At 72.4% G+C, this 25,272-nt stretch overlaps 4 protein-coding genes across 11 annotated transcripts; 1 reads left to right on the top strand and 3 right to left on the bottom strand.

The window, feature by feature from the left end:
- Positions 1-520: 520 nt before the first annotated feature.
- Positions 521-14,555, bottom strand: TSPAN4 (tetraspanin 4). Of its 5 annotated transcripts, none has more exons than XM_051829806.2 (8): positions 14,418-14,555; positions 10,034-10,113; positions 3,536-3,727; positions 2,523-2,597; positions 1,932-2,033; positions 1,715-1,846; positions 1,552-1,635; positions 521-990 (listed from the first exon to the last, which is right to left on the bottom strand). In XM_051829806.2, exons 2-8 carry the CDS (start codon positions 10,094-10,096, stop codon positions 922-924), a joined length of 717 nt encoding a protein of 238 aa, XP_051685766.2. In that variant the 5' UTR covers positions 10,097-10,113; positions 14,418-14,555; the 3' UTR covers positions 521-921. The 5 variants fall into 5 exon arrangements, with proteins under 5 accessions (XP_051685766.2, XP_051685765.2, XP_069912974.1 ...); XM_051829805.2 differs by lacking the exon at positions 14,418-14,555 and adding an exon at positions 13,527-13,685; XM_070056873.1 differs by lacking the exon at positions 14,418-14,555 and adding an exon at positions 13,366-13,447.
- Positions 14,556-14,629: 74 nt separating this feature from the next.
- On the top strand, positions 14,630-15,632 carry POLR2L (RNA polymerase II, I and III subunit L). The gene is made up of 2 exons (XM_051829810.2): positions 14,630-14,794; positions 15,397-15,632. Exons 1-2 carry the CDS (start codon positions 14,700-14,702, stop codon positions 15,503-15,505), a joined length of 204 nt encoding a protein of 67 aa, XP_051685770.1. The 5' UTR covers positions 14,630-14,699; the 3' UTR covers positions 15,506-15,632.
- Positions 15,633-16,236: 604 nt separating this feature from the next.
- CD151 (CD151 molecule (Raph blood group)) lies at positions 16,237-19,995 on the bottom strand. Of its 2 annotated transcripts, none has more exons than XM_051829808.2 (9): positions 19,842-19,995; positions 18,885-18,940; positions 18,008-18,131; positions 17,737-17,928; positions 17,582-17,656; positions 17,358-17,462; positions 17,123-17,281; positions 16,931-17,017; positions 16,237-16,858 (listed from the first exon to the last, which is right to left on the bottom strand). In XM_051829808.2, exons 3-9 carry the CDS (start codon positions 18,089-18,091, stop codon positions 16,799-16,801), a joined length of 762 nt encoding a protein of 253 aa, XP_051685768.1. In that variant the 5' UTR covers positions 18,092-18,131; positions 18,885-18,940; positions 19,842-19,995; the 3' UTR covers positions 16,237-16,798. The 2 variants fall into 2 exon arrangements, with proteins under 2 accessions (XP_051685768.1, XP_051685769.1); XM_051829809.2 differs by having other exon boundaries at positions 18,008-18,098.
- A 454-nt stretch (positions 19,996-20,449) lies between these two features.
- Positions 20,450-25,160, bottom strand: CRACR2B (calcium release activated channel regulator 2B). 3 transcript variants are annotated; one of them, XM_070056456.1, is made up of 10 exons: positions 24,734-25,160; positions 23,042-23,224; positions 22,846-22,957; positions 22,384-22,582; positions 21,771-21,917; positions 21,580-21,670; positions 21,355-21,447; positions 21,057-21,223; positions 20,863-20,934; positions 20,450-20,784 (listed from the first exon to the last, which is right to left on the bottom strand). In XM_070056456.1, the coding sequence occupies exons 2-10, from the start codon at positions 23,201-23,203 to the stop codon at positions 20,619-20,621; spliced, it is 1,209 nt and encodes a 402-aa protein (XP_069912557.1). In that variant the 5' UTR covers positions 23,204-23,224; positions 24,734-25,160; the 3' UTR covers positions 20,450-20,618. The 3 variants fall into 3 exon arrangements, with proteins under 3 accessions (XP_069912557.1, XP_069912525.1, XP_069912584.1); XM_070056424.1 differs by lacking the exon at positions 24,734-25,160 and adding an exon at positions 24,168-24,287; XM_070056483.1 differs by lacking the exons at positions 21,057-21,223; positions 24,734-25,160 and adding an exon at positions 24,168-24,287.
- Between the last annotated feature and the right edge of the window lie 112 nt (positions 25,161-25,272).

The following is a 25,272-nucleotide window of genomic DNA, read 5'->3' as shown; positions in this document are numbered from 1 at the left end:
GGGAAGGGCACTGCCCTGACACTGGGTCTGGCGCGTCACCAGAGATCTCTGGGGTCCTCTGGCCCCCTGGGGTCAGCAGGCCGTGTCTGAGCCTCCCTGGCTCGCAGGGTGACGATCTGAGGGGGACTCCAGGGGCGGCAGGAATGGGGACGGCTGGAGCTTGAGCCCATGGGGTGCACCTGAGCTAACAGGGCTCGTGGGAAGGGTGGGAGGGCCCCCACCCCGGACCCCTGGCTGTCCCTGCGGCGAGCAGCTCCCCCAGCTGGGACCCCTGAATCTCCCCGTTTCTGTAGTCCTGCGCCCTGGGGTCCCCCGTGATCTACAGGGACACACGGGGCAGAGCTCCTCGGAGCAAAACAGGAAGGGAGGGCGGGTGTGGACGCCAGGGCCAGCAGCTCCTGGGAGACAAGGGAAGGCGTTTGCTTAGCTGTCCTCGGTGGGCTCTGGGAGCCCTGTGGCTGGCACTGGACGCCACAGCAGCCCCGGGCGCGTGTCCAGGCCTGGAGACACGGGGCGGGGAGCCGCTCACACACTTTATTAAGATGCACCTGGGCCTGCGCCCGCCGTGGAATGCGAGTAATGGGGTCAGGCCCCACCAGAGCACCAGGACCAGTGGGCAGGCCTCCAGGGTGTCCTGGGGGGCTGGGGGCCCCACCACTGTGAGCGCTGCCCTGGAGAATACATGGATATAAAAATGCCGGAAGCCCCTCCCGCCCCAGCCTGGACATCGCGGCCAGCACCTGTCCGCCCCTCCGTCCGGTCCAGAGACCCTGCAGCTGCCGGAGCTGGGGCCCCCCAGGACAGGCCCCTGGGCGCTTGCTGCTCCCCCCCCGTGCCGGGTCCTGTGGCGGGAGAGTGCTGGGCCGTGGCGGTCTCCCTGGCAGGGTGTCCTTTGGCAGAGAAGCAGGGGTGTCGGGCGGGCTACGCGCAGTAGGTGTCCGCCTTTACCACCTGGCAGTACATGGTCATGGCGAAGGTCAGGCCCAGAATCTGTGGGGGGAGGGGCTGCTGTGGTCAAGGCCCCAAACCCCAAGGTCTGCCTGGCAGGCCCTGCCCACCAGAGACGGGGCGTCCACCACAGATGGGGCACCCACCACAGGTAGAGCGTCCACCAGACGGGGCGTGCCCAGTTGGTTTCCAGACCCCAGGGGTCCCCGGGCTCTGCTGGCAGCTCCCTGGGTCACAGCCCCCCACCCTCAGGCCAGGGCCCCCAGTGCCTGCCCCACTGTGACCACCCGAGTACATCCTGCGACCTGGCCGTGACCCCAGCTGTCCATCGGTGCGCCCCAGGCACGGAGCAGGCTGCCCTACCGGGGGTGGTCTCTCATGCTGGCACCAGGACTCAGGGACTGAGGTGGGGAAGCAGGGTGGGGCCAGTCCTCTGACCACCAACCAGCACAGGCTGGCCCAGCCTGTCTCCCCACTGGACCTGGGTTCAGGAGCCAGGCTGTCCCCACCCAAAGCCCTCCAGCCGTCTGTCCCGCCGTCCTCACAGCCTGCACTGCCACCAGGAGGTCCCCTGGGGTCCAGGGACCGCCCCGCCCCGCGTACCTGCACGAGCGCCGTGCACAGCCCAAAGATGCCCACGGCCAGCAGGTTCTCCTGGAGCCAGACCTTCACCGTCTCGTAGCAGGGCTGCGGGGGGCCGGGGGCAGGTCAGCGGGCTGGGGAGGCCCCGCCCGAGGCCTGCCCTGCCCCGGCCCGCCGCGCTCACCGCCTTCCACCAGGTGCCGGGCGCGTGCAGCCCGCAGCTCTCGCTGAACTCCAGGCAGCAGGAGTCGGGCACGCGCGTGGCGTTGTACACCTCGAACCAGTCGGTGTAGTTGGAGACGCCGCAGCAGCGGAACTGGGGGAGCCAAGCACAGGGCTGGGGCGGAGGGCACACGCCCGGGCCCCGCCCCTCCCGCGGCCCCGCCCCCACCGCGCCTCACGTCGGTCTGGATGATGCTCCAGGCGTTGGTGAGGCCCACGTTGCCCTTCGTGCCGAACAGGTGCAGGCCCTTCTTCAGGTCTTGCTGGGCATACCTGTCAATCTGGGGGTGCAGCAGGGTCAGCAGGGCCCCCGGCCGTGCCCTCCAGCCAGGCCCAGGCCGGTCCTCTTCCTGAAGTCACTCCCTGCGCCCCCAGATGCCCCCCCAGGGCCCAGGCCCCTCTCATCGCTGTGCCCCATCCGTGGGGTCCATGCAATTGTCAGGACACACACGTGTCTCCTTGGGGACAACCAGGCCCAGACCCCAGTCTACAAGACCAACTGCCCAGGAAGGAACCAGGCCCCTGGAGGAAGCCCCCGCCGGGGCGGGAGAGGACCAAGAGGAGCCCGGCGTGTCGGGGGCCAGAGAGGCTGTGCTCCGGAAAGCGAGGCCCCCGTGGGGTGTGGCGGGAAGGCGGGGCCAGGAGGGGGCTCCCGCAGCCAGCGAGATGCCCCGGAAGGGAGCGGCTGTCATAACGGGAGCAGTCCAGCGTTGAGGGCAGTAAGAGCCAGACAAGCCCTGGACAGCAGGGGTGCCCGTGGGCGGCCGTACCTGCTCCGTGTAGGCCAAGAACAGCACCGCGATGGTGGCTTCGAGCAGGAACACCAGCAGCAGCAGCACGAAGAACTGCGGGCAGCGGGGCTCGGTGAGGGCAGGCAGGGACCCGCACACCACCCCAGGGCCGCCCCTCACCCCAGAACCCTCGGCACCCTGCCCGGGCAACTGTGCACGGAGCCCAGCTCCGGTACCCCCACCACCCCCGGGACCACAGGTCACCCCCACTGGTGCACTTGGAAGGGGTCCCAGGCACGGCCAGTGCAGGGGCTGTGAAATCCCTGTGTAGGGCAGCCCACGGCCAGCACGTCCTCAGGCAAGACCACGGTGAGGGAACCAAGACCCTGAGCTGCAAAAGTCCCCCGCCCCGGCCACACAAGCCCTGCGGCCCAGGGGCAGCCGTGTCCAGCCCAGCCCTGGGCGCTGCCGGCTGGGTCTGGCGTGGGGAGGCGGCCTTAGCTCGCCATGCTCCCAGACCGGTCACTGCTGTGTGGGGCAGACGGTGGACAGGAGCCCAGACATCGCGGGGCCCTGGACGGGGGGCACAAGCAGGGCAGGGCCAGGTGGCCGTGAGTGGGCCCTGTCGCGTCTTGGGTCCCCTCGCAGCCTTGCTGCCCCCGGGACCTGCACATGAAGCGTCCTCGGCTGTCAGAGGAGCTCCGAGCCCGACTGTGAGGGGAGGCCCTGCGGGAGGGGCAGAGGGACTCAGGCCAAGGGCCACTCGGGGCTTCCTGATCGGAGACCTGTGGTGCCCCAGGTCCGGGGGCTCGCCCAGGACCCGCCCCTCTGTAACCACGGTGACTCATGGGCCCACATCCCGCGGTGGTCGGAAGGACTCGGCAGCCCAGCAAAGCTGCTCACGCATGCGCACGTCCCACTGGGGTAGGCCCCCAGCCCTAGCGCATTTCCCGACATCAGCGCCTCCTGCACTCAGGGCCGGGGGCTGCCACCCAGCCTCACCCTCCGGCCAGTGCCCCAGGTCAGGCACCAGGCCCCCCGCCGTCACTCACGGTGAGCAGGAGGCACTTGTTCTCCTTGATGGCTCCGATGCAGCCCACGAAGCCGATGGCCATGACGAAGGTGCCGGTGGCAATGAGCAGGTTGGCGGCCGACAGGGACGGGAAGGAGGAGGACAGGGTGGCGAAGTTCCCCTGTGTGGCGGCCAGCCAGATGCCGACGCCGAGGACGCCGCAGCCTCCCAGCTGGGACCGAGGCACAAAGGGCTGAGGGGCCGGCCAGGGCAGAGCCGGAGGCTGCGCCGACACCAGCCTGAGCCCCCCAGGCGGGCCCCTGCCCACCCCGGCCGCCCAGTGGGCCCTCAGGGGTGTCTGGGGTCACCAGAGCTGGACGCCCACCCAGCCTTGGCCTGAGTCCTGGGCCGGTGTCCCCTTCCGCACAGCCCACAGCCACAGAGGGTGATGACCTGCAGGGACCCCAACCCCACCCCCTCACCTGCAGTGGACAGGGCCGGGGCTCCAGAGCCTGGCCCGCAGCCGCCAGGGGTGCCTGCCTGCTCCCCTCAGGCCACTTGGTCCCAAGGACCCCGCACACCAGGTGCCCTGCCCCTCCCCACAGCCTCTTCACCACTGGTGGGGGCTCCCCGGAGACCGGATGCTCGGTGCCCCACCCCTGCCGTCAGGGTTCAGGGTGGGTTCTTGGCTGGCTCCAGGCAGGGGGACTGCCCCGGGGAAAGGCTGGGCAGTCCCGGACCCCAGACTAGAGGAGCTCGCACGGCACCCACCAGAGCCACCACAAGCCCCTCATCACCCCCACAAAGGCCTCCCTACCCCGAGGCTGGACTCAACCCCCACCTTCCCCGCAAGAAGCTCTGGCTGGGAGAGGGACAGCCCCCAGCCCCCGCCCGCCACAGCAGCCCAGGCCTGAGGTCATCACCCCCACAGGGCGCCAGGACCCTGGCAGCCCCAGGAGGCCACCCCTCCCCCCACCAGCAGCCAGGGTGAGCTGGTGGCCGCTGACTGCCCGGAAACACCATGCCGTGGTCGGGGGACGGGGCAGCCCCCAGCCCAAGGGCAGCAGCTGCTGCAGGCCCCGGGACCAAACCTTGCGGAGGGCAGAGCCACCCCCACCTTCGCGTCCACTCTGCCACTCCCGGGATGCTGCACTGCAGGAGGTGGGGGCCCTGGGGTTCCTGAGGCCACTGGGGGAGGGCTGTGAGCCTGGCGGCACTGGCACCGGCGACACGCCTCAGCAGCGTCTGTCGCCCGGCCCCGGGCGGGACAAGGGTCTCCAGCCCCGCAGAGATGCCCGCCTCCCCCTGGGGCGCAGCTGCGTGGTGGGCGCAGCACTGTCCACGGTGCTGACTGGATGAGGCCGTGGGCAGGGGCGGTGCCTGGGCCGCCCACGCCCGCCGTCAGGGAGGGGCACTCCCCACTTGAGGGAGCAGAGCAGAGGCTGGACAGGTGCTGGGCTGAGCCTGCCTGACCCTGCGGGTGGCCCACGGGGGGCAAGGGGCAGACTCTCATGGCCTTGCCCAGCTGCTGCCCTCGGGACTGGGGCAGGGGGTGCCCCCCGAGGGATGGGCAGAGCCCCGGGCTGACACAGGCCCTGAGCAGGTCCTGCTGCCGAGGAACCAAGCCGCCGGGGCGCAGTGGGCCCCTCCCGGGGGGCGCTCCTCTGAGCTGGGTGCCCCTGTCCCGCACCGGCCAGGGAGGGACATCAGACGCTGGCGTCGGGGGCAGATCCACGGTTAAAACCCAAGCTTCCTGTGCAGTGCACGCCCACCCCAAGGTGGGCAGGGACCTCGCCCCTTGGGACGCCTGGGAGGGCTTGAGGACCGTGTGAGGCAGCCGCGCCGCGGGGGGGGGGGGCACCTTCCAGCCCCGCCCCGCCCCTCCGCAGCCCAGCCAGGGAAGGAGACCCCGCCCCCGCACTGCCACGCAGCCGGCCTGGCCTGTGACCTGCCGCTCCCCCGGGCCCGGCGTGTTCTTGCAGATCGGCCGCGTGCAAACTCGCACGCACGCACGTGTGCCCGCTCGCCGCGTGAACATCACCTGTGATTTTGAAAATGCTTCTGTGCACGCAGCTTTTAAAACCCTGTGGCAGGGAAATGACAGCCTCCAAGCGCAGGGGGAGTGGGCCCGTCAGAGAGACGGGCCTCAGAGGAGGGTGCGGCGACTGGAGCCACCAACCCCAACACCTGCTCCCTGCCCCCCTGCTGCCGCGCCCCCGGCCAGACAAGCCTGCGGGAGGCTCCACCCAGGGGAGAGTCCACCCACCCTGGGCTCAGCTCTGTCCCCCGCTCAGCCCCTGCCTCGGACCAGCTCACCAAAGGGCTCACCCTTTGCCCCGTCTGCCCAGCACACACGGCCCCACTCAGCCCCGTCTCGCTCACTCGGAGCTCAGCGGCGACCACCCAAGCCTGCGGTGAGGTGACAGCCCTCAGGAGCCCCAGCCCAGCGCCCGCCACCACTCACCCCTCAGCGTGCACTTCCTGGGCCCCACAAAGCCTGGTGACTGCGGGGGCAGTGCCAGCTGGCCCTCTGCCCAAGGCCCCTCCAGCCCCACGGCCCAGAGTGGCAGATGGCCGGGCAGATGGCCACGTCCTGGGAGCGGGGGAGAGGGCTGGGTGCCCACGGGGGGCCGAGGCTCTTGTCCAGAAGCCCCACCCCTGCCTGGCAGGGACCCTGTGGCTGGCGGAAATGCTCGGGTCTCTCCTGGCTGGGATGTTGGCTCTGTGAGCAGAATGAGCCCATCCACTTACAATTCTGTCTTCTTAAACATGCCAGGCTCACCCAGGGTGGTGGCAGAGCTGCCGGGAGCCCACAGGGGCAGGCGTGCCCCACAGACCCCTGGCTGCCAGCCCTCCCCCAGCCTCTGGGAGCCAGGAGCTCCGCCCAGCAGAGCACGGGGTGCTGCCGGCCCCAAGGGAGCCGTGGGGCTGCACACAGAGCCGTGGCCACCCTCGGGGCACCCAGCTCACCAAAGGGGCAGACCCGCGCCTCTGCCCTGGGCGTCTGCAGCCCAAGAGCGGGCGCTGAAGCTGTGAGGCTCAGGGGCTGGGCCCTGGACCACTGGACTCTCACTGCCCTTCCTCCAAGGGGTTCCACGTGGGGCCAGCACAGACCAACCAGGCAGGAGCTGGGGGCTCCCGCACCACCGCCCACCTCCCGTGCCAGGCCAGTCTGCGGTACGACAGGGAAACTGGGCCCGGAGGACGACTTGCTCCGGCCACCCTGAGCCTGACTGCACCCCTCGGGAACCAGTCCCGGCTGGGACCAGGAGGGGCACCTGCCAGGAGGCCCAGCACAGTGGAGGCCCTGAGCTCGGCCACGTCCATGTCTGGGAGGAGCTGGGCAGGCACCAGGCCACGGCAGAGCCACGGAGTCCTGACCCTGCCAGAGAGCTCGGGTCCCTCTTCCTCCCTGGACCACCCGTGGGGCGGACAGACCCCCAGCACAGGGCAGGGAGGTGGGGTGCAGGGGCGTGACCCCGCCCTCTCCCTCCCCAAAGGGCTTCAACTTCCATTACTGAAAAAGCTCAGGGGACAGAGGCCCAGCTGTTGATGCAGCCACAGCAGGGGTTCCAGGGCTGCACAGCCCCCCACACCCAGCCCCCAACACAGGCCCCACGCCCACCCCCCACACCCAGCCCCCAACACAGGCCCCACGCCCACCCCCTACACCCAGCCCTCTGACACCCAGCCCCCCGACACAGGCCCCATGCCCACATCCCTACACCCAGCCCCCCGACACAGGCCCCATGCCCACATCCCTACACCCAGCCCCCCGACACAGGCCCCATGCCCACATCCCTACACCCAGACCCCTGACACAGGCCCCACGCCCACCCCCCACACCCAGCCCCCAACACAGGCCCCACGCCCACCCCCTACACCCAGCCCCCCGACACAGGCCCCATGCCCACATCCCTACACCCAGCCCCCCGACACAGGCCCCATGCCCACATCCCTACACCCAGACCCCTGACACAGGCCCCACGCCCACCCCCCACACCCAGCCCCCAACACAGGCCCCACGCCCACCCCCTACACCCAGCCCTCTGACACCCAGCCCCCCGACACAGGCCCCATGCCCACATCCCTACACCCAGCCCCCCAACACAGGCCCCATGCCCACATCCCTACACCCAGACCCCTGACACAGGCCCCATGCCCACCCCCCACACCCAGCCCCCAACACAGGCCCCATGCCCACCCCCCACACCCAGCCCCCTGACACCCAGCCCCCCGACACAGGCCCCATGCCCACCCCCCACACCCAGCCCTCCGACACAGGCCCCACGCCCACCCCCCACACCCAGCCCCCAACACAGGCCCCACGCCCACCCCCCACACCCAGCCCTCTGACACAGGCCCCACGCCCACCCTCCACACCCAGACCCCTGACACAGGCCCCATGCCCACCCCCCACACCCAGCCCTCTGACACAGGCCCCACGCCCACCCTCCACACTCAGCCCCCCAACACAGGCCCCACGCCCACCCCCCACACCCAGCCCCCCAACACAGGCCCCACACCCACCCCTCCACACTCAGCCCCCCAACACAGGCCCCACGCCCACCCCCCACACCCAGCCCCCCAACACAGGCCCCACGCCCACCCCCCATGCCCAGGCCCTGCACTGGGTCCCGGGGCTGCACAGCCCCCCATTGGCCATGCGCCCCCGTGCCCCGCTCCAGGCCCTGCACTGGGTCCCGGGGCTGCAGAGCCCCCCGCTGGCCAGTGCCCCCCGCGCCCCCATCCCCCGCCCCCCGCCCCCAGGCCTCACTCAAGTGGGCAGGGCTCCAGGATACACCCCAGGCCCATCACAGGGACCAAGGCCCCACCGGACCCCAGCTGTGCAGACCCCAACAGGGCTGCCCTCACCCAGTGAAGGAGGGCGGGCACGGCCCCGAGCCCCCCGACACCTCGTGAGAGACGCCCCTGCATCCTGCCTCCCACGGGACCCAAGACCCCGCCTGGCAGCCCCACCCTCACCCCATCAAGCAGGGCAGCGAAAGCCGCTCAAACCAGCCCCCTGCAGCCCCCTCCTCCCAGCCCCCAGTGCGACCTCGGGGCCTTGGGCACCCACTCCCACAGTGGGGCTGCTGGGGCGTCCGGCCTCAGCCCAGGAAGCAGGTGTCCGCCTAAGGGCCCCGGGGGACTGGGGACTCGGAGGCGGGTCCCACGGCAGAGCCAGGAGGAGGGGTCAGGCCAGCGGGCAGCAGGAAGCCGCACAGGGCACTTCCTCCTCACCTCCCTGGAGCAGGGGCACGGCGCAGGCCCCAGCACCGCCCACTCGGAAGCACACCTGCCCCACTGCCACCCCTCCACCTCCACAGGGCGGCTTCCAGCCCTGGGGGCCACAGACAGATCCTGGACCCCAGCGGGCACAGGCTGGGCAGGGCAGGGGTGCAACTGGGCAGCAACAGGGCATTGGGTGTTGCAGCCCAGGAGGCCACCAGGGCGTCTGGGCTGGTGTCCTGGGATGGAGGCACCGTCCAGGGACAGTGAGGCAGGTGCACCCTGCTGCTGCCGGCGGCTTCTGTGGGGTCACGGTTCTTCCTGGGGACCCGTTAAGTGGGCTGCGCCGAGCAGACAGGCCCCCTTGAGGGGCCCCTTCTCCCAGCAGGCAGGTGTCCAGGTCACCAGGAGGGCAGGGGAGGGGAGAAGAGGACCCAGCCCCTCCCCCACACCCCATCCCCATCTACACTGGCTGGGAGCTCCACCCTCACAGCCACCCCAAGACATGGGACCCTGCCCACCTCTGCCACCCCCTCCCAGGTCCTGGGCCTCAGTGCCCACCCAAGTGACCACCCAGGGGGTGGCCATGAGGGGCAGGAGCCCCCTCGGGTCACTCCCCATGGAGGCCCAAGCTGGCTGCGCTCCCAGTGACCGCCGGCCCCTGCCCCGAGCCGAGGAGACCAGGCCATGGCAGGGGCAGCCGTCACAGGACCACACGCAGGGGCCCAGCAGGGCCGGCGCCAGACCCCATCCCAGCACAGGGGCCTGGGGGCTGGAGTGACTGCGGGCAGGAATCCTCCACCAAGCTCCCCACCCAGCTAGGGGAGCCCCGGGTGCAGCCCCGAGCAGGTCATGAGGGTCGGCCCCAGGGCCAGGCCTGGAAAGTTCTCCCAGGGGTCAGGTGTGAGGCGTCCCCGGCCCCCTCCACACACAGGTCCCACCTGGAAGCCACAGACAGCAAAAGTTCAGGGAGCCAGGGCCCCCCACCTCCTCACCACAGCCCTGCCTGGTGTCCCGGGCAGGCCCACCAGCCCTCTTCCATCCCCTGGTGCCTCTGGGCAACAGAGAAACTCCTGGCCTCGGGAGTCCCAGGGGGCTGGCAGGGCTGAGGCCAGGACGGAGGGGGCGCAGGGGGCGCACGTGCCGCCCAGCACACCGCTGGCCCCCACCTGGCCTCCGGGTCTGGGAGTGGTGCAGTGCCCAGGCGGCCCTGTCCAGCACACGCGCCTGTGCGGAAGCCCGGTGGACACCGCGCGGTAGCGGCATCGTCCCGCCCCGTGCACCTGCCCGGTGCGCGCGCACTCACCCAGAAGAGCAGGTTGAAGGCGAACATCAGGTACTTGACGCCCTGCAGGCAGCCGCGCGCCATGCTGCAGCGCTTCAGCTCTAGGAGGAAGATGAAGGAGAGGTCCAGGTAGAAGACCACGTACTTGCTGCCCTTGGGCGACGTGGAGCGCGCCTGGGCCGCCTTGGGGCCGAAGAAGGCGCCCGCGCCCGCGCGCCCGCCCAGGCTGCTGCCGCGCCGGAAGGGGCCGCCGCGCGCGAAGCCCGGCTCCTGGCCCTCGGGCGACGGGCTGCGCCGGTACGCGGACTCGTCCGTGCTGGAGCGCCGCATGGCGCCGGCGGCCGGGGGCCCGGAGCGCTCAGCGCCGCGCGCCCGCCGCCCCGGAACGCCCCATCCCGCCGGCCCCGCGGCGGCCCGGACCCGCCGGGCCCGGACCCCTGCCCCGCCGGCCGCGGCGCCTCCGCCCGCCCGCGCGCAGCCAATCCGAGGCGGCCCCGCCCCGCGCGGACCCCCCTCCCGCCCCGCCGGCCAATGGTGGCGCCGCGCCCCCTCCCCGCGGCCCGCCCACCTGCGAATGCGGGCGACCGGCGCAGCGCGGTGCGAACCCAGAAGCGACCCAGTTGCGGTCGTGGCTGCTCGGGGTGGGGGCGGGCGCAAGGCAGGGGGCGTGGGGGCCGGAGGCTTTCGGGCGCACAGCAGGGTCCGGAACACAGGCCCCCGGGCCCGGCTTCGAGGGCAGCCACACCGCGCCCAGCCGGCGCCATGCCGCCGTCAGCACTTTCAAGTGCTGGCCACTTGGGACAAGGGGCTCGGTGTTTCCTGGGGCGCCAGTCCAGGAGGGCCCCCACGCCTCCCGGACCCAGGCAAAGGCACAGGGGACATGCGCCGGTGACCCTCGAACTCGTGCGTGTGCACGTAGATTCTCAGACGAGGCTGGGGGGCAGAGGGCCCAGTGGTGGGGGGACACGACCGGGTGGCCCGCAGCACCGAGCACGGGGAGGGCTGGGAAGCCCCACGCTCAGGGCGGCAGCCCGGCTGGCATGGCCTTCCTGGTCAGCATGGCGGGAGGCTGGGAGTGCCCACCCCTTGGTACAGCCCCCAGAATACAGTCCAAAGAGGAAGGGACACACGCAAGGTCCCCGGGGGTCGGGCAGCAGAGGCCGTGAGCCATGGCCACTAGCACAGCCGTCCAGCCCTGGAGACCTAAGGGGTCTCCCGAGTGACCGCCCAGGAGGTGTCCGGGTGGCAGGGTCGGGAGGGGCTGCAGCTGCGGGCGGAACCTCTGAGTGCCCGAGGGCCACCTGCTCTCTGCTGCCCCCCACGGCTCCGTGGAGAACTGCAGCCCCAGCCCCCAAGGCGGTGGACAACTCCCTCACCGAGGTCCAGCCCGGCCCACGTGGCCCTTGTGCCTGCGTCACGAGGGTTCTTTGGCGTGCGTGGGCCTCAGGAGTGGGGGGAGGAAGCACCACCCACGGCTCTTCCCAGGGAGCAAGTGCAGCCATGGGCCCTGGAGACCCCAGCGGCCCCCAGCCCCAGCTGGCCTCCCAGCTTGGTGCCTGTGGGCCAGCTGAGGGGGAGGGATCACAGGGGCCAGGGGGCACCAGAGCCGACCCCTCCGGCCGCCTCACCACGCACAGCAGCCTCACCCTCCTGGACCACCTGGGGCGGCGGGGACAGAGGCCGGCGGGGGCTGCCCCAGAGCCTCCCCTGCACGGGGACGGCCGAGGCTGGGGTGGGGCAGTGACGGGCAGGGGTCCCCAGTGAGTACGGGGGAAAGACGGGGTAGAGGGGAGCCTGACAGGATACCTGCCCAGGATGCCACCAGAATGTCCCCCAAAACCCTGTGCCCACCCCCACCTGCAGATCCCTGCACACACCACCCCCACGGAGCAGAGGGTGCAGCCAGGGTGATGCCTCCAGCCCCTCCCCCACAGGAGTCCCCTCCCCCAGGGAGACGGGCTCAGGAGGTCCAGCACCAGGCCTGCCTGGTTCGTAGGGGGAGCTGGAGGCAGGTCCATACAGGGCAGGAAGGAGGCCAGCAGGGAGTGTGCAGCTGGACGCGAGGGCACAGGGACAGCTCTGTCCCCTCCCCAGCTCAGAGGGGGCCTCAGGGACAAGCCTTGACCCTAGGCTCATCCACCCGCCGTCTGTCCGGCCAGCAGGGGCTCTGCGCTCCCCCTGCCCCCAGGACTGCTCACGGGGGCTTCTCCCAGCCCTGCCGGCTTCACATGTCCTGGCCATGTCCCCTCACACACAAGGGCTCCAATCCCACCCTGGCTGGCTGGCCGGAGGCCCCAGGAGTTCAAGGCCACAGCCCTGTAGGGGTGCATGAGGGAAGCAGGGGACAGGGACACCCACCTGGCCAGGCCGCTCAGACAGGCCCCCCAGATGGTGAGACGGAGACCCACGGCGGCTGGGAGCCTCGGCGGCGTGGTGGCAGCCCTGCCAGCCCGCCCACGGAGGCCCCAGGCTGAGCCGGCTCAGGGGCGGCTTGGAGGAGGCGGCCAGCACCTCCAACACAAACAGACCGAGGTGTCCACTCCAGGCCCTCAGGGGTGGGCACCACAAACCCGGGGCCCAGGCGGCCTGGCGCCTGCACACAGAGGCTGCACACATGGCCTGGGCGGGACCCGGCCCGGCTGGAGGCTGAGACGGCTCTGCCACCGCCTGTCCCACGGGAGGCCAGCTCCTGGCTCAGCACCCTGGATCACACGGGAGTGGGGGAAGGGCGGGCCTGCCCCCCCACGCCTCCTGGCCCGGGCAGCTCACTCCCATCTGCAGACGCCACAGCGCAGGGCTGTGAGGGCTGCGAGGGGCTCTCAGCGGCAGCACGTGTGAGCTGTCCACACCCGTGTTCCTGGCCCCGTGCGGGCGGCATGCACACAGCACACGCCAGCAGGCAGGAGTAGGGGTGGAGGCCGGGGTCCCGGCACGAGCGTCCCCACCCTGCTCAGCCAAAGTCTTACAGACGGGGAAACTGAGGCTGCGTCCTGGGGACGAGGGGCAGGGTCTGCGAATCCCGCCCGCCCCCCCCCCCCCCCCCCCCCCGCGCACTGCCCCTGGCTGCCCAGCACCCACCGCGGCCCTGCCGCTGGCCTGTTTCCAGGGCAACGCCCGGGGGGCGGGGCTTGGCAGCTGAAACCTGTCACGAGTTTCCCGGTCCCCTGCCCTGACGTGACCCCCCCTCCTCTGGCCAGCACCACCAGGAAAGCCCCCCACCCTCCCCAGAGAGGCCCAGCTGCTGCCCCCCACGCCACCACGGGCCAGGCCAGGGCTGACCCCTCGAGGCTCCCCAGCAGGCGCAAGTGCAGAGGGGGCGGGGCGCGCTGGGGGACATCCGGGAGCCCCCCCACCTCAGGTCGGCACGCACGCGGAATCCCAGGAATGCCGCCTTGGCCAGGGCCCCCGCAGGGGAGGGCGGCTCACTCCCCCACTCCCACAGTAAACAGCGGCGCCCAGTGGGAGCAGGGGCGGGGCAGGCCCCTGACCCCTCCCCCAGGAAGGCCCCACTCACGCGCTGGGCGCCCACCGGGCTGGCCTCCCGGACCCGGGCTCCCTCTCCTCCACAGCCGCGGCCGCCGAGCCTGGGTCTGACCCCAGGCCACGGTGACTCACGGCCCCATCCTGCCCCTCTGGCCAGGGCAGGATGTGCGTCCACTCAGCCTGGGGGAGGGAGGCAGAGAAGGGAAGTGGCCAGGGCTCGTGGCTCCGCACGTGGCCGAGAGGGCACTAACCCTGGCAGGGCAGTGGCTCTGGGCAGCCCCACTCCGGACCTGAGACCCTTCGTCCCCGTCCCTGTCCAGCGTCTGCCCTGAGCGGGCACTCAGCAGATGCCGGGGTCCCGCGTGAGGACCCCGCCCCGGCCACACATCCAAGGCCAGCAAACCTGGCCAGAGCCCCGCGGGGGCCACGGGCAACACCCCCACAGCCCTGCGGCTCCCCAGCCCGCCTGGGGCAGCCGGGGCACCAGGCTCAGCCCGGTCCACCCGGGAGGCAGCAGCCCCGCCCGTGGAGCCCCTGAAGGGGACGCACAGCTGGGGCTGCCCCTACGCGGGGGCCCTGGCCTTCGAGGGTCAGCTCAAAGGGGCTGACCACACGCCCAGCGCCAGGCCCGGGAAAGAGCGAACAAGACGCCGACAGACTGCCGTCGGGGCTCCCAGCAACTCCCCGCGGGGACCCGAGCCTCGCGCAGGGCTCAAGGGACAGCGACCGGGTCCAGGCCGGGCCGGGCCGGGAGGCGGGAAGGTCCGTCCGAGGCCTCCCGCCCCGGGGCCAGACCCTCTCGCCGGGCCCCTCGCCCGGCCCCACTTGTTGCTGCGACCGGCCTGGGGCTCCGCACTGGAGGTGGCGCTCGCGCGCCGCGGCTGATGTCCGCGTCCGGGTCCAGCCGGCGCCCGCGTAGTACCTGGGCCGCCGCCTCCCGCCGCCGCACCGCGTCGTCCGCTCCCGCCGCGCAGCTGTCAGTCAAGCGGACACGAGAAACGCGAACCGGCGCCGCCGAGCCCTTTTGGCCGAGCCCAGTCGCCGTAGCGCGGCACGTACCAAACCGCCGGACGGGGGGCGCCGCCGGACGCGGCCTCCAATCGGCGCCGAGGAACCCCGCGCCAGTGGGCGCGCCCGGGGCGGGGCCTGCAGCGCCGCGGACGGGCCCGGCAGTGCGCGGGGCTGCCGCGGAGTGCGCGCCGCCATGATCATCCCGGTGCGCTGTTTCACGTGCGGCAAGATCGTCGGCAACAAGTGGGAGGCCTACCTGGGGCTGCTGCAGGCGGAGTACACCGAGGGGTGAGGCGCCGGGCGCGTGGGGCCCGGGGGCGGGGCGGGGCGGGGACCGGGCCCACCCGCGCCTCCTGTCCCGCGCCGCGGGCTGACGCGGGGCTGCGGCGGGGCGGAGGGGCAGGGGCTGCTTTGCCGAGGCCCCTCGGTCGCGCCTTCTCACTCCCAAGCCGCCTCCTCCGCCCCCCGGAGCCAGCGCTGCAGGAGTTTTCTGGAAGCGTCTCGTTGGTTTCCGGAAGTAGAAGGGTGGCTCCCTGAGAGTGGGGGTCCCGCGGGGCTGCGGTCGTGGTCGGGAGTCCCGGCCCCCGGGGGAGGGGGCGCCGGGGCTGCCCTGGCCACCGTGAGCCCAGCCTGGGAGAGGGCGGGCCGGGGCTGGGCCGGGAGGCTGGAGCCTCTGGGTGGGGAAGGGGTGGCCCTGGGTGGCTCCTCCCCGGTGCATCCTGGGGGGACCTGTCCACCTGGCCTGGAGCAGGGGCGAGCCCGGCTGTCTGGTCGCAGGGATGCTCCGGCCGCTGGGCCCGGGCTGGGCCGGGAGGCCGGAGCCCCCGGGTGGGAAGGGGCGCGCTGGGGGCGAGCCCGGCGCAGGCCGCCTCACTGCTGTCTGGTCGCAGGGACGCCCTGGACGCCCTGGGGCTGAAGCGCTACTGCTGCCGCCGAATGCTGCTGGCCCACGTGGACCTCATCGAGAAACTGCTCAACTACGCGCCCCTGGAGAAGTAGCGCCGCCCCGCCATGGCCCGCGGCGTCCTGCCCTGCGTCCTCGCGGCCGGGCTGTCAGACGCCGGGAGCAGAGGCGGGCCGCGCGCACGCATGTCGCCAGCCGCCCAGTAAAGTCCTTGCACAAACACCACTGGTCCCCTCCTTGGCCTCGCTCCGCCCCCCCCCCCCCAGTCCACCTGGCCCAGCTGTCTCGGGGTCCTGGTTCCTGCTCCCTGGTCCCCGCCCACCCAGCGTGGCTGCTCGTCCGAGCCTGCACTGCCTGCTGCGGTCAGCGGCTGCCCTTGCCTGGGTCCCCACCCTGTGGCCCTGTCGGGGTCGCACCAGCCCTGAGCGCCCTCAGGCTCCCGGGGGCCCTTCCCGGGCTGTCCCTGCGGGCCCAGGCTGAGGGCCAGGGAGCAGCTACTCCCAGCAACCCACACGGGGCCGAGCCCGCGGTCAGCTGGGGACGGGGACCAGGGCAGAGCAGGGCCATGGTGGCCGAGCCACTGCTGTCCCCAGGGTGTTGGCCGCATCGCAGAGCTGTCCCCGGCTCCTGGCAGGACCTGCAGGCCCCTCGTCTGCTCACTGCCTGTGCCACAGTGACCACAGTGGGCCCAGGGCCAGCTGGAGACGCCAGCACCCCTACGCTCAGGCGGAGCCCCTCACACCGGCCCCCAGCGGTGCCCCCGCCCAGCCTGCGAGCCGGGTCCACCCCTGCTAGCCTGCGCGTGCCTGAGGCAGGAGCTTCACTGTCCACTCCACGCACTTTATTAAGCCCGTCACGTGACAGACTGGGGTGCAGCAGGCCCCCGGCCCCACACAGGGACCTCCTGGGGGAGGGGGCAGAGGAGGGGGCTTGGGCTGGGCAGGCGCACTCCAGACCCAACACAGGCGTCCAAGGGTCCCCCAAGACTGTGGGAGGGGGCGCTGCTGGAGCCGCCCCCCCCCCCCCCCCGCAGAAAGCTGTACAGTGAAAGGCACTTGGCCGCCTCTGGGTGTGAGAGGCTGGCACGGGTGGGGGCAGAGGCGTGGCTTCCTCAGGGTCAGTAGTCTCCACTCCGCAGTGGGGTGCCGGAGCCCAGGCCCCCCAAGCAGAAAGCTGAGCAGCGAAAGGCACTGGGGTGTGGTGGGGGTCCGGGGCGTGGCTTCCTGTGGGTCAGTAGTGGGTGGCAGGGAGCCCAAGCCCCCAGACAGCCGAGCAGTGACGGGGCGTGGCCGGCGCGGTGGGGGTCCGGGTATGGGTGTGACGGGGGCGTGGCTTCCTCCGGCGTCAGTAGTGTCCACTCAGCAGCGAGGCGGGGAGGCCAGGCCCCCTCAGTAGTGCTCCAGCTTCAGGCTCCGGTACAGGCAGCAAGTGAAGAACATGCCGAAGACCTGCGGAGCCGGGCTGTGAGCGGGCGCCAGGGCCGCGGCCGCGTCCCCCACCACGGCCCGGCAGGCCCGCACCTGCACACACGCGATGCCCACGCCCACCGCGCCGATGACCCGCAGGTGCTCCTGGATGAAGGTCTCCAGCTTGGTGATGCAGCCGCCCTGGGGGTGGGGACAGGTGCTAGGGGCGGGGCCGGGGCCGGAGCCCCGCCCACCTCCACCTGGCAGACGGGGCGTGGTCCCGCTCGGCAATCCGGGCCCGCCTACCTCCACCTTGTAGATGTTGGAGGCGTGGTCCCGCTGCCCGCAGTTGGGCACCACGGTCTTGCAGCAGCTGTCAGGGACCACGCGGTCCCCGGCCTCGCTCGAGCGGATCCACTCGCTCTCCCGCCAGTCCCGCGAGCTGTTGCTGCCGCAGCAGTGGAACTGCAGGGCCGAGAGCAGGGTCGGCTGAGCCGCCACGCCCGCCCCGGCCACCAGGCCCCCCCTGGGCCCCACCCACCTCCTGCTGCAGCTTGTCCACCGCGCTGGTCACTCCCTCGTGGCCTGGCTGCCGGTACTGCCTGGTCATGGTGCCCTTGAGGTTCTCCTTCAGCTCTGCGTTCAGCTGGGGGGGGCAGCTCTTCCAGGTCAGGCGGGGGGGCGGGGGCGGGGCCGGACGCCTGCCCCCCGCCCCCCCAGGCCCGCTGTGAGCCGCGGCGCTGCCTTGCCCCCCCCAGCCCTCACCTGCTGGTAGTAGACGTAGGCCAGGATGCCCGCGATGATCTCCAGCAGGAAGATGAGCAGCAGCAAGAGGAAGTACTAGGGGACAGACACCCCCGTTCTGGGCGGACCCCACGGGCGCAGCCCCCCACCCCACCCCCAGGGGCCCCACCGCTGACCAGGCGCAGCAGGTTCCTCCGCTCCTTGAAGGTGGCGCAGCAGCCAAGCACGCCAGTAACCATGACCACGACGCCGGCCACCACCAGGATGTAGGCTGTGGCCAGGTACGTGCTGGAGGCCAGCAGGCTGATGTAGTCACTCTTGAGGGCCAGCGTCCAGACCCCCACGGCCATGACGGCCAGGCCGGCCAGCTGCGGACAGCGTGCCGGGTCAGGCCGGGCCGGGGCCGGGCGCGGGGGGCGGGTGGCGCGGGCAGCCCCCCCTGCTCACCCAGAAGCAGCAGTTGTAGGTGAAGAGCAGGTACTTGAGGCAGACGGTGCCACACGTGGCCTTCTTCTCGCTGAACTCGCCCATCCTGGGGCTGGCGGGGGAGGTCGGAGGCCCGGGCACACGCCTGGCCGGGGGACCCGGAGATGCCCGGGCGCAGGGGGCAGACAGGACATGAGTCACTTCCCAGGGAGAAGGGCTCAGGAGCCCAGGACCCGGCAAGGGCTCCTGCTGACTCACTCCTGCCCGCGGCCCCACCGCGGGCTGCAGGCCCAGGACAGGGGCCCGCAGAGGCACCCCAGGGGCGGGGGACAGGGCTCTGCCCACCCTCACCGAGGCGCAGGAGCTGGAGGGTCAGCAGAAGGGCAGGTGTTCCCCCCCCGTGGGGGGGCACTGGGAGAGGCCTGCGGGCGCAGACTGGGGCTGGGGGGCACTGGGAGAGGCCTGCGGGTGCAGACTGGGGCTGGGGGGCACTGGGAGAGGCCTGCGGGCGCAGACTGGGGCTGGGGGGCACTGGGAGAGGCCTGCGGGTGCAGACTGGGGCTGGGGGGCACTGGGAGAGGCCTGCGGGCGCAGACTGGGGCTGGGGGGGCACTGGGAGAGGCCTGCGGGCGCAGACTGGGGCTGGGGGGGCACCGGGAGAGGCCTGCGGGCGCAGACTGGGGCTTGGGGGGCGCAGACTGGGGCTGGGGGGCACTGGGAGAGGCCTGCGGGCGCAGACTGGGGCTGGGGGGCACTGGGAGAGGCCTGCGGGCGCAGACTGGGGCTGGGGGGGCACCGGGAGAGGCCTGCGGGCGCAGACTGGGGCTGGCGCCCGGGGCCAGGTTTGCAGACGGGCAGCCCAGCTGCACTTTCACCTCCTGCCCCGCCCAGCACTCACCTGCGGCGGGAACAACGTCTCTGGGACAGGTGGGCGGAAGTTCCCAAGAAGCTGGGCTGCAGGGCAGGTAACAGGTTACTGGCCTGGCTCCTGCGGACAGGCAGAACCCTGCCCCAGCCTCCTAGCCACCAAGGCCGTGGCCAGGGCCCCCGGGAAAACTGGCCAGCAGTGGCCAGGCCCGGTATTTTTGTCTGGACAAGGGTGGGGCAGAAAAGGCATTCGGACAGTCCGATCCTGGGAGGGGCTTCGCCCCACCCATGCCCTCCGCCCACGAAAGAGCAGCTAGCGGGGCACAACCCCCCAAGTTCCACCCACGCCGCTGGGGAACTCAGACTCCCCGCATCAACTCCCGGGGCCACGCACAGCTGTGCCCCTGGGGCTGACTCAGAGGCCCCAGGCTTTGTGAGGCTACTGGGGTTGGACCGGATCCCCGCCACCCGGCCAGGCAGGGCGGCCCCTCCAGGGACGGCTGGTGGCCGTGAGCCCCCGGGGACAGGAGCGTGGGAGCCTGGGTGGCCAGAAATAGATACAGCGGCCGCGCGCAGAGCCGTCCCGGGCCTCTCCCGCGCCCCAGTGCGGGGGCTCCGGGGCTCCGCAGCTGGCGGGTTCGGGCGCAGTCTGCGGTGAGGTCACCGCTGGGGCCGGGGCCCGCCCATATGCACAGGGCAGGGGTGGGCCTGCGGGCGGAGGGAAGGGGCCGGGGTCGGAGACACTGCGTGGGGCGCTCGGGCTGGGAGTTTCAGGGCTCCGCGCACGGCGGGGACGCCCGCCAGTCCCAGGGTTCGGGAGGCGCCTCCCCCACCCCGACCGCCTGGCGCCGGGCTCCCCCGGAAGGGCCTGCGGCCGCGTCCGGCGGGCGTAGCCTCCCGCGCGCAAACGCCGGGCCCCGCGACCAGGCGCGCAGGGGCTGCGGGCCATCGGCTTCGCTCGTTCGGCCCGGCTCGGCCGCGCACTCACCGGCCACGCGTCGGAGTCGGCCCGGGCTGCGGCGCTGCGGGGGCGGCGGTTCCAGCGGAGAATGCGCGGCAGGGGCCGCTGGCGAGACGCCCCGCCCCCGACACGAGCTGCGGCCACGCCCGCGGCGCCGGGCCCCGCCCCCTGGACGGGGCCACGCCCGCGGCCCGCAGACAGCGCCAGGCAGGTCTGAGCCGGCTTCGCGAAGTGCGGGCCTCGGCGGAGGGAAGCGGGGCTGCGGAGGGGCTGGAAAGGAGGCAGAGACCACCGCGCGGAGGTCCCCGACAGCGGCGAGATCCGGCGGCCTCCCCGCGTCGGCAGAACCGAGGCCGGCCCGGGGCGGGGGAGGGTGAGGGGGCTTCGCGCCGGTGCGTCTGGGCCCCCACCCCCGGGGGTCTGTCAGTCTGTCAGTTCGGTTGGCAGGGCTGCGTGCCGGGAAACGCACTCGGGGTTGGCTGGTGAGCGTGGGAACCTCCACTGGCCGCCAGGTCCCACGGAAGGGACGGTGAGGGCTCGGGTGACGACCCACGGCCGGAAGCCCCCCGCCCCGCACCAGGGCCACGTGCCCCGCACAGGTACCGCGCACTTGCACGACGCCGAGGACGAGGCAGTGCAGTCCCTGGACTTTATTTGGCAGTTTTTATGATTTTTCCCCGCTGGACACCGATGCGGACAGGAGGAAGACGCCCCACTGCCCCCCAACCCCTACTCGGCCCCTGCGCCCGCAGGGCTTCAAGGCGCGCCCTGTCCCGCTAACGCCCTGTGCGTGGCTCGGGCCGGTCAGCGTGCACTGGGAAGGTGGCCGGAGCCACGTCTGGGGGGACGAGTCCAGCCGCCCAGCGTGGGCCCGGGCGGGCAGGCGGTGGCCGGGGCCTTCCTGCGGCCGGGGCCCAGCAGCCGGGCCTCACAGGCGTCCCTCGCGTCGCGGAGCCGCGTGTTCAGCTCCCTGGGGAAGGCAGAAGGCGAGGTCGGAGGGGTCCCTGCCCTCCCGGAGGGGCCGGGGCTGCGTGGCGCCCGCCCGCACCTGAGCAGCTCCAGCTGCCGCAGCAGGCTGCGTTTCTCCTTCTGCATGTTCCTGGACACCGCGACCACGTCTCTGCGGGCGGGGAGGGGCGGCCTGGATGCGGCGGACCGCTGGGGAGACCCCTCCCCTGCCCCGCAGGCCCTGGGGGGTGGAAGTGGCCCGGGCCGGGGCCGCGCCTGCCCCGCCCGCCGCACCTCTGCGTTTGCTCCTGGCGACCCCGCGCGTCGCCCTCCAGCCTGCGAAGCTGCTCCTGCGCCCCCTCGAGCTGCGCCCGCAGCGCCTCGTGGGCGCGCCACAGCTGGGCGTTCTGGGCCTGCGCCTCCAGCTGCTCCGCGACGCGGGCCTGCAACTGCTGCTCCAGCTGCGGGTGTCGGGGGCGGAGGCTGGCGAGGAAGGCCCGCCGCTTCCCGGGGAGCCGCGCCCGCCCGTTCCGGGGCCCGGGACCTCGGCAGGGCCAGGAGCGCTGGGGAGGGGCGAGGGCTGCGCGCTCACCTCCCGCTGCCGCAGCCCCGCGCGCTCCAGCTCCTGCTCGCAGCTCTGCAGCTCCACCTCCAGGCGGCCCCTCCACTCCTCCCGCGGCGGGTTCTGGAACGCGCGGGCACCTGAGCCTCCGCTGGCCACGTGGTGCGCGGTGGGCGGGGCGGGGCGGGGCGACGCGGGAAGCCCAGCAGGTGTGTCGGGGACCCGGGGGGGGGGGGGGACGGGGCGCGCGCCCACCTGCGTGCGAAGGCGCTGGCGCTGCTGGCGAAGCTGCTGCTCCAGCTCCTCGTACAGACAGCGCACCTCCCTCTCGTGCTCTCTTTCCCGCCTTCGGGGTCGGGCCGGACAGCAGATGAGAACCTGCGGGCGCTGCGGCCCCCGCGCCCGGCTGCTCCCGGGAGCCCCTCCGCCCGGCTCCCAGCCCTCACCGCCGCAGCGCCTGCTCCAGGCCGTCGCGCTCCCGGGCCGCCTCCTCCAGGCAGGCAGTCGCACTCATCAGCACGTCCTCGAAAGAGCCCAGCAGCTCCGGCCGCTCGCGCTGCAGCCTGGCCCAGAGCCCGCGCACAGCGCGCTGCCTAGAGGGAGCGGGTGGGGACAGGAGCTGGAGCGCCGAGTGCCACTGGCCAGCCCCACCCTCCCCTGCGCCCAGGACGGCGAAGGCGCGCGCGGGGCTCCCCACTGGCCAGCCCCACCCTCCCCTGCGCCCAGGACGGCGAAGGCGCGTGTGCCGTGCGCGGGGCTCCCCTCCCGCGGGTGCTCTGGGGCCACGCCTGTGGTGTGGCTGCAGGGCGTCCAGTGTTCCCGGGGCTGTGCCCCGCCGCCCCTCCTCCCTGCAGCCGCCTCCTGGAATGCAAATTCTGCGGGGGGTGGTGGTGGAGAAATCTCGGTGCCTCCCAGCTGTGGGAGAGGCTGGGCCCGACAGCCAGGGACCCAGTGTGGGAGCAGTGGTCGGGGCCGGTGCCCCGAGGGACAGCAGAAGGGGGTGGGCGGGTGCGAGTGCCCCAGGAGACAGAAGAGGGGACGGGGGCCCGCAGCACTCACCCCCCCAGGGCGGGGGCCACCCCCAGCTGCTCCAGCAGGGCTGAGATTTGCTCCTGGCCCTCCTGCTCCTCCTCCTCCTCCTCTCCGTCCTCCAGAGAGCCCCTGGCGCCCCGCGCATCTGACCAGCCCGACTCAAAGGTTTCCTCTGGAGCTCGGGAGGGGGCCGTGCCCTGGGCAGGCTCCACCCCCACGAACTTCCCTGTGGGCGCGAGGGGGGACAGCAGGACCAGGGTCGTCACCCCGCTGGCCTGCTCCGCTCCCCTCCCGCACACGTCCTGCCCACTCTCAGGGCCGAGTTTCCTGTTTTTCTTCCTCCTTCTGGTCCTATTGGCCCCGGCTCCACCTGGGGCTGCCAGGGAGGGGCTGGGGGGCAGGAAGGCCAGCTCTCCAGCCGCCTGTGCGCCCGGCAGGGACCCTGTGAGCCGGGCAGTCTCAGGAGGGCAGGCAGGGCCTGGGGCTCACCCAGGCCCAGGCAGAACTCGCGGGCGGTGAGGAAGCCGGCGTGGGCCTGGTCGAGACTCTCAAACACGGCTTCCAGCTGCTCCGGCGTGAGGGGCAGGTCGCTCTGTAGGCCCTGCCCGGGCAGGGACAGCGGGGATGAGTGCGCCAGCCCCGGACGCGGGCCGGCCTCCCGGGCTGGGGCTGGGGCTGGGCTCACCTGCAGGTCGAGCCGGGTGATGAAGCCCTTGGCCTCCTTGTCGCAGAGCAGAAAGAGTTCCCGGGCCTGCTGCAGCACGGACGCCCGCCGCCCCGCCGGGGGCCCCTCCTCCTCCCCCTCCTCTTGAGCCTCCCCAGCCCCAGGCTGCCCGGGGCTGGCCATGGGAGCAGGGGCTCTGCTGTGCTGTGAAGCCAGGAGGGGGAGGGGAGGTGAGCTGGGGACCAGCAGCAGGTGACAAGGCAGGTGGCAGCGGAGTGCCTCCCCGTGGTGTCACTGGGGTGGGTGAGGCAGGCTAGGGCCTGTGGGGGCTGCCCAGGGTGGCACTGGCCAATAGAGACCAGAGGGAGCCAGTGCGGGCTGGGGGTGGCAATCTCAGGGGCCTCTTGGGTGTAGAAGAGGGATTAGCAGAGAAGCCCACCAGAGCCTGGAGCCAGGGGTACCCGTCAGGTTTGACCCCTGCGAAGACCCAGCCATTCCTGGCCAAGCCCTAGGCCTCTGCATGGCCCCTGACAGCTGGCAGACAGGGCCAGGTCCTCCCTCCTGGGGCCAGGCCCCACCAAGCACGGGTGCAAGGTCCCAGGGCGCACCAGAGCCTCCCATGGCTTTTCTAAGAAGGCCTATAAATTCTGGGTTTCCCATCCCTTCCCCCCGGAGTGGCCCCTTTCATGTCCTGGGGCCCCACCCCCTAATCAGAGCCACCTGCCTGGCCCCCAGCCTGCACCAGCGGTCCCCCCACCTGGGACCCTCCCCCCACCCATATGTCGGGAGAAGGGGGCGAACTCCAAAGAGGCAAGTCTCAGGAAGCGGTGGGCGGGGGCGGGTCAGCAGGGATCGAGGCATCGCGGCCAAACCCGAACCGCTGCCTCCGCCTGGCAAGGCTGCCACCCCGCCGGCGACTGCCACTCCACGGGACTGAGGTCTGTCCCAGCCGGAAGCTGCGCGGCGGCCGGCCCGGGAGCCTGGAGGAAAAGCTGGCGGGGTGGGGCTACGAGCCGCCTCCGCTCCCCGCACCCCCCCGCCCCGGTGCCCCCCGGGCACGACTGCAGCCCCCGACGAGGCGGCGGGCGGGCGGGGACCAGGCGAGCGCGGCGGAGGGCCCCCGGCGGCTGGACCTGCGAGCGCTTACCTGGGACGGCGCCGCCGCACCTGCTGCGCGCCAGAGCAGCTCCTCCCGGAAACGCGGCGCGCCCCGCCCCTGCTCAGACCCCGGCTGCCTACCGCGGGGCGCAGGGCCCGAGCCGCCCCTACTGCCCCGCAGACACCGAGACCCCAGCAAGGCCCGGTCCCGGGCGGAGCCGCCGCGCGGTGTCCCCGCCTCTCGGCGCTGCCCTGGACGGCCCGACCCCCGGAGGGCGCGAGTGGCCAGCGGAGCAGCGATATGCCCCGGAGGGAGACCTGGCGACCCCCTGTAGCAGGGTCACGGCTCTGCTGGGCCGGGGTGCAGACACGGGAGTGTGGCGAGAAGGACCCCCGTCCCCAAGGATCTGATGCCGGGTCCCCGCGCGGGTGTGCAGGAAGCCGGCAGGCAGGAAACAGAGCGACTGCTTTCCGCGCCAGCGCTCTTTGGCGCCTCGCGATCTCGGCTCTCCGATGGTAAGCGCCAAGCCGGGACACTGGCAGCACCAAGTGCAGGCGGGGGCGGGGTGGAGGGAGGACCCCTCCGCCTTTTGGGGCACCCCCACCTGCTCCTACCTGGAGGGCTCCTCTCCCCTCACCAGCAGCACCTGGGGCTCCTGGGTGTCTCCCTGGACAGTCCAACCGCAGCAGGCTGGGCCCCAGAACGACCTTGACAGGGACAGGGGGGCGGCCCCTGGCACAGGGCACCTGGTACCTGCCTGGCCGGCTCGCCCAGTCTTGTGGCCCCAGGTCTAGGACCAACCGTTATTGTTGGCTGGGGGGTGCCACCACAGCCAACCCCCACCTTCTGGGAGGGGCAAGCAGGGGTGGACCCAGTAAGACTAAGCGCACTGGAGAGGTACCCCAGCCCACAGCCCTTCTCCGTTCCCCTGGGGCCAAGGGGTGCTGGCCTTGTCCCCTAGGGTCGCCAGCCCTGGGCCAACAGAGCTGAGCTCCTGGCACCCAGGACCTGCCCTGCTTCCAGACTGCAGATCCCTGTGGTCTCCCCTGGCGCTGGCAGGAGGCGGAGTGAGGGAGGGCAGGGCCTGGGGCGCCAGAGAGGACCAGCTGTGTGGCAATGCCCAAGGTGCAACCAGACCCGGAGCGGCCCCACG

Source organism: Oryctolagus cuniculus, chromosome 1 (assembly GCF_964237555.1).
Source record: "Oryctolagus cuniculus chromosome 1, mOryCun1.1, whole genome shotgun sequence".
NCBI classification, from domain to species: domain Eukaryota; kingdom Metazoa; phylum Chordata; class Mammalia; order Lagomorpha; family Leporidae; genus Oryctolagus; species Oryctolagus cuniculus.
This window is presented reverse-complemented; position numbering and strand designations above follow the sequence as displayed.

Coding starts and splice junctions, on each gene's coding strand:
- POLR2L (XM_051829810.2), top strand. CDS start 14,700: ATGATCATCCCGGTGCGCTGTTTCACGTGCGGCAAGATCGTCGGCAAC. Junction 14,795..15,396: donor CAGGCGGAGTACACCGAGGG/GTGAGGCGCCGG, acceptor GTCTGGTCGCAG/GGACGCCCTGGACGCCCTGG.
- CRACR2B (XM_070056456.1), bottom strand. CDS start 23,203: ATGGCCAGCCCCGGGCAGCCTGGGGCTGGGGAGGCTCAAGAGGAGGGG. Junction 22,958..23,041: donor TCACCCGGCTCGACCTGCAG/GTGAGCCCAGCC, acceptor CTGCCCGGGCAG/GGCCTACAGAGCGACCTGCC. Junction 22,583..22,845: donor CGAGTTCTGCCTGGGCCTGG/GTGAGCCCCAGG, acceptor TCGCGCCCACAG/GGAAGTTCGTGGGGGTGGAG.
- CD151 (XM_051829808.2), bottom strand. CDS start 18,091: ATGGGCGAGTTCAGCGAGAAGAAGGCCACGTGTGGCACCGTCTGCCTC. Junction 17,463..17,581: donor CCTACGTCTACTACCAGCAG/GTGAGGGCTGGG, acceptor TGCCCCCCCCAG/CTGAACGCAGAGCTGAAGGA. Junction 17,018..17,122: donor CCAACATCTACAAGGTGGAG/GTAGGCGGGCCC, acceptor CCCCACCCCCAG/GGCGGCTGCATCACCAAGCT.
- TSPAN4 (XM_051829804.2), bottom strand. CDS start 10,342: ATGCGGCGCTCCAGCACGGACGAGTCCGCGTACCGGCGCAGCCCGTCG. Junction 3,728..10,033: donor CCTTCAACCTGCTCTTCTGG/GTGAGTGCGCGC, acceptor CCTCGGTCCCAG/CTGGGAGGCTGCGGCGTCCT. Junction 2,034..2,522: donor TCTTGGCCTACACGGAGCAG/GTACGGCCGCCC, acceptor CTGCACCCCCAG/ATTGACAGGTATGCCCAGCA.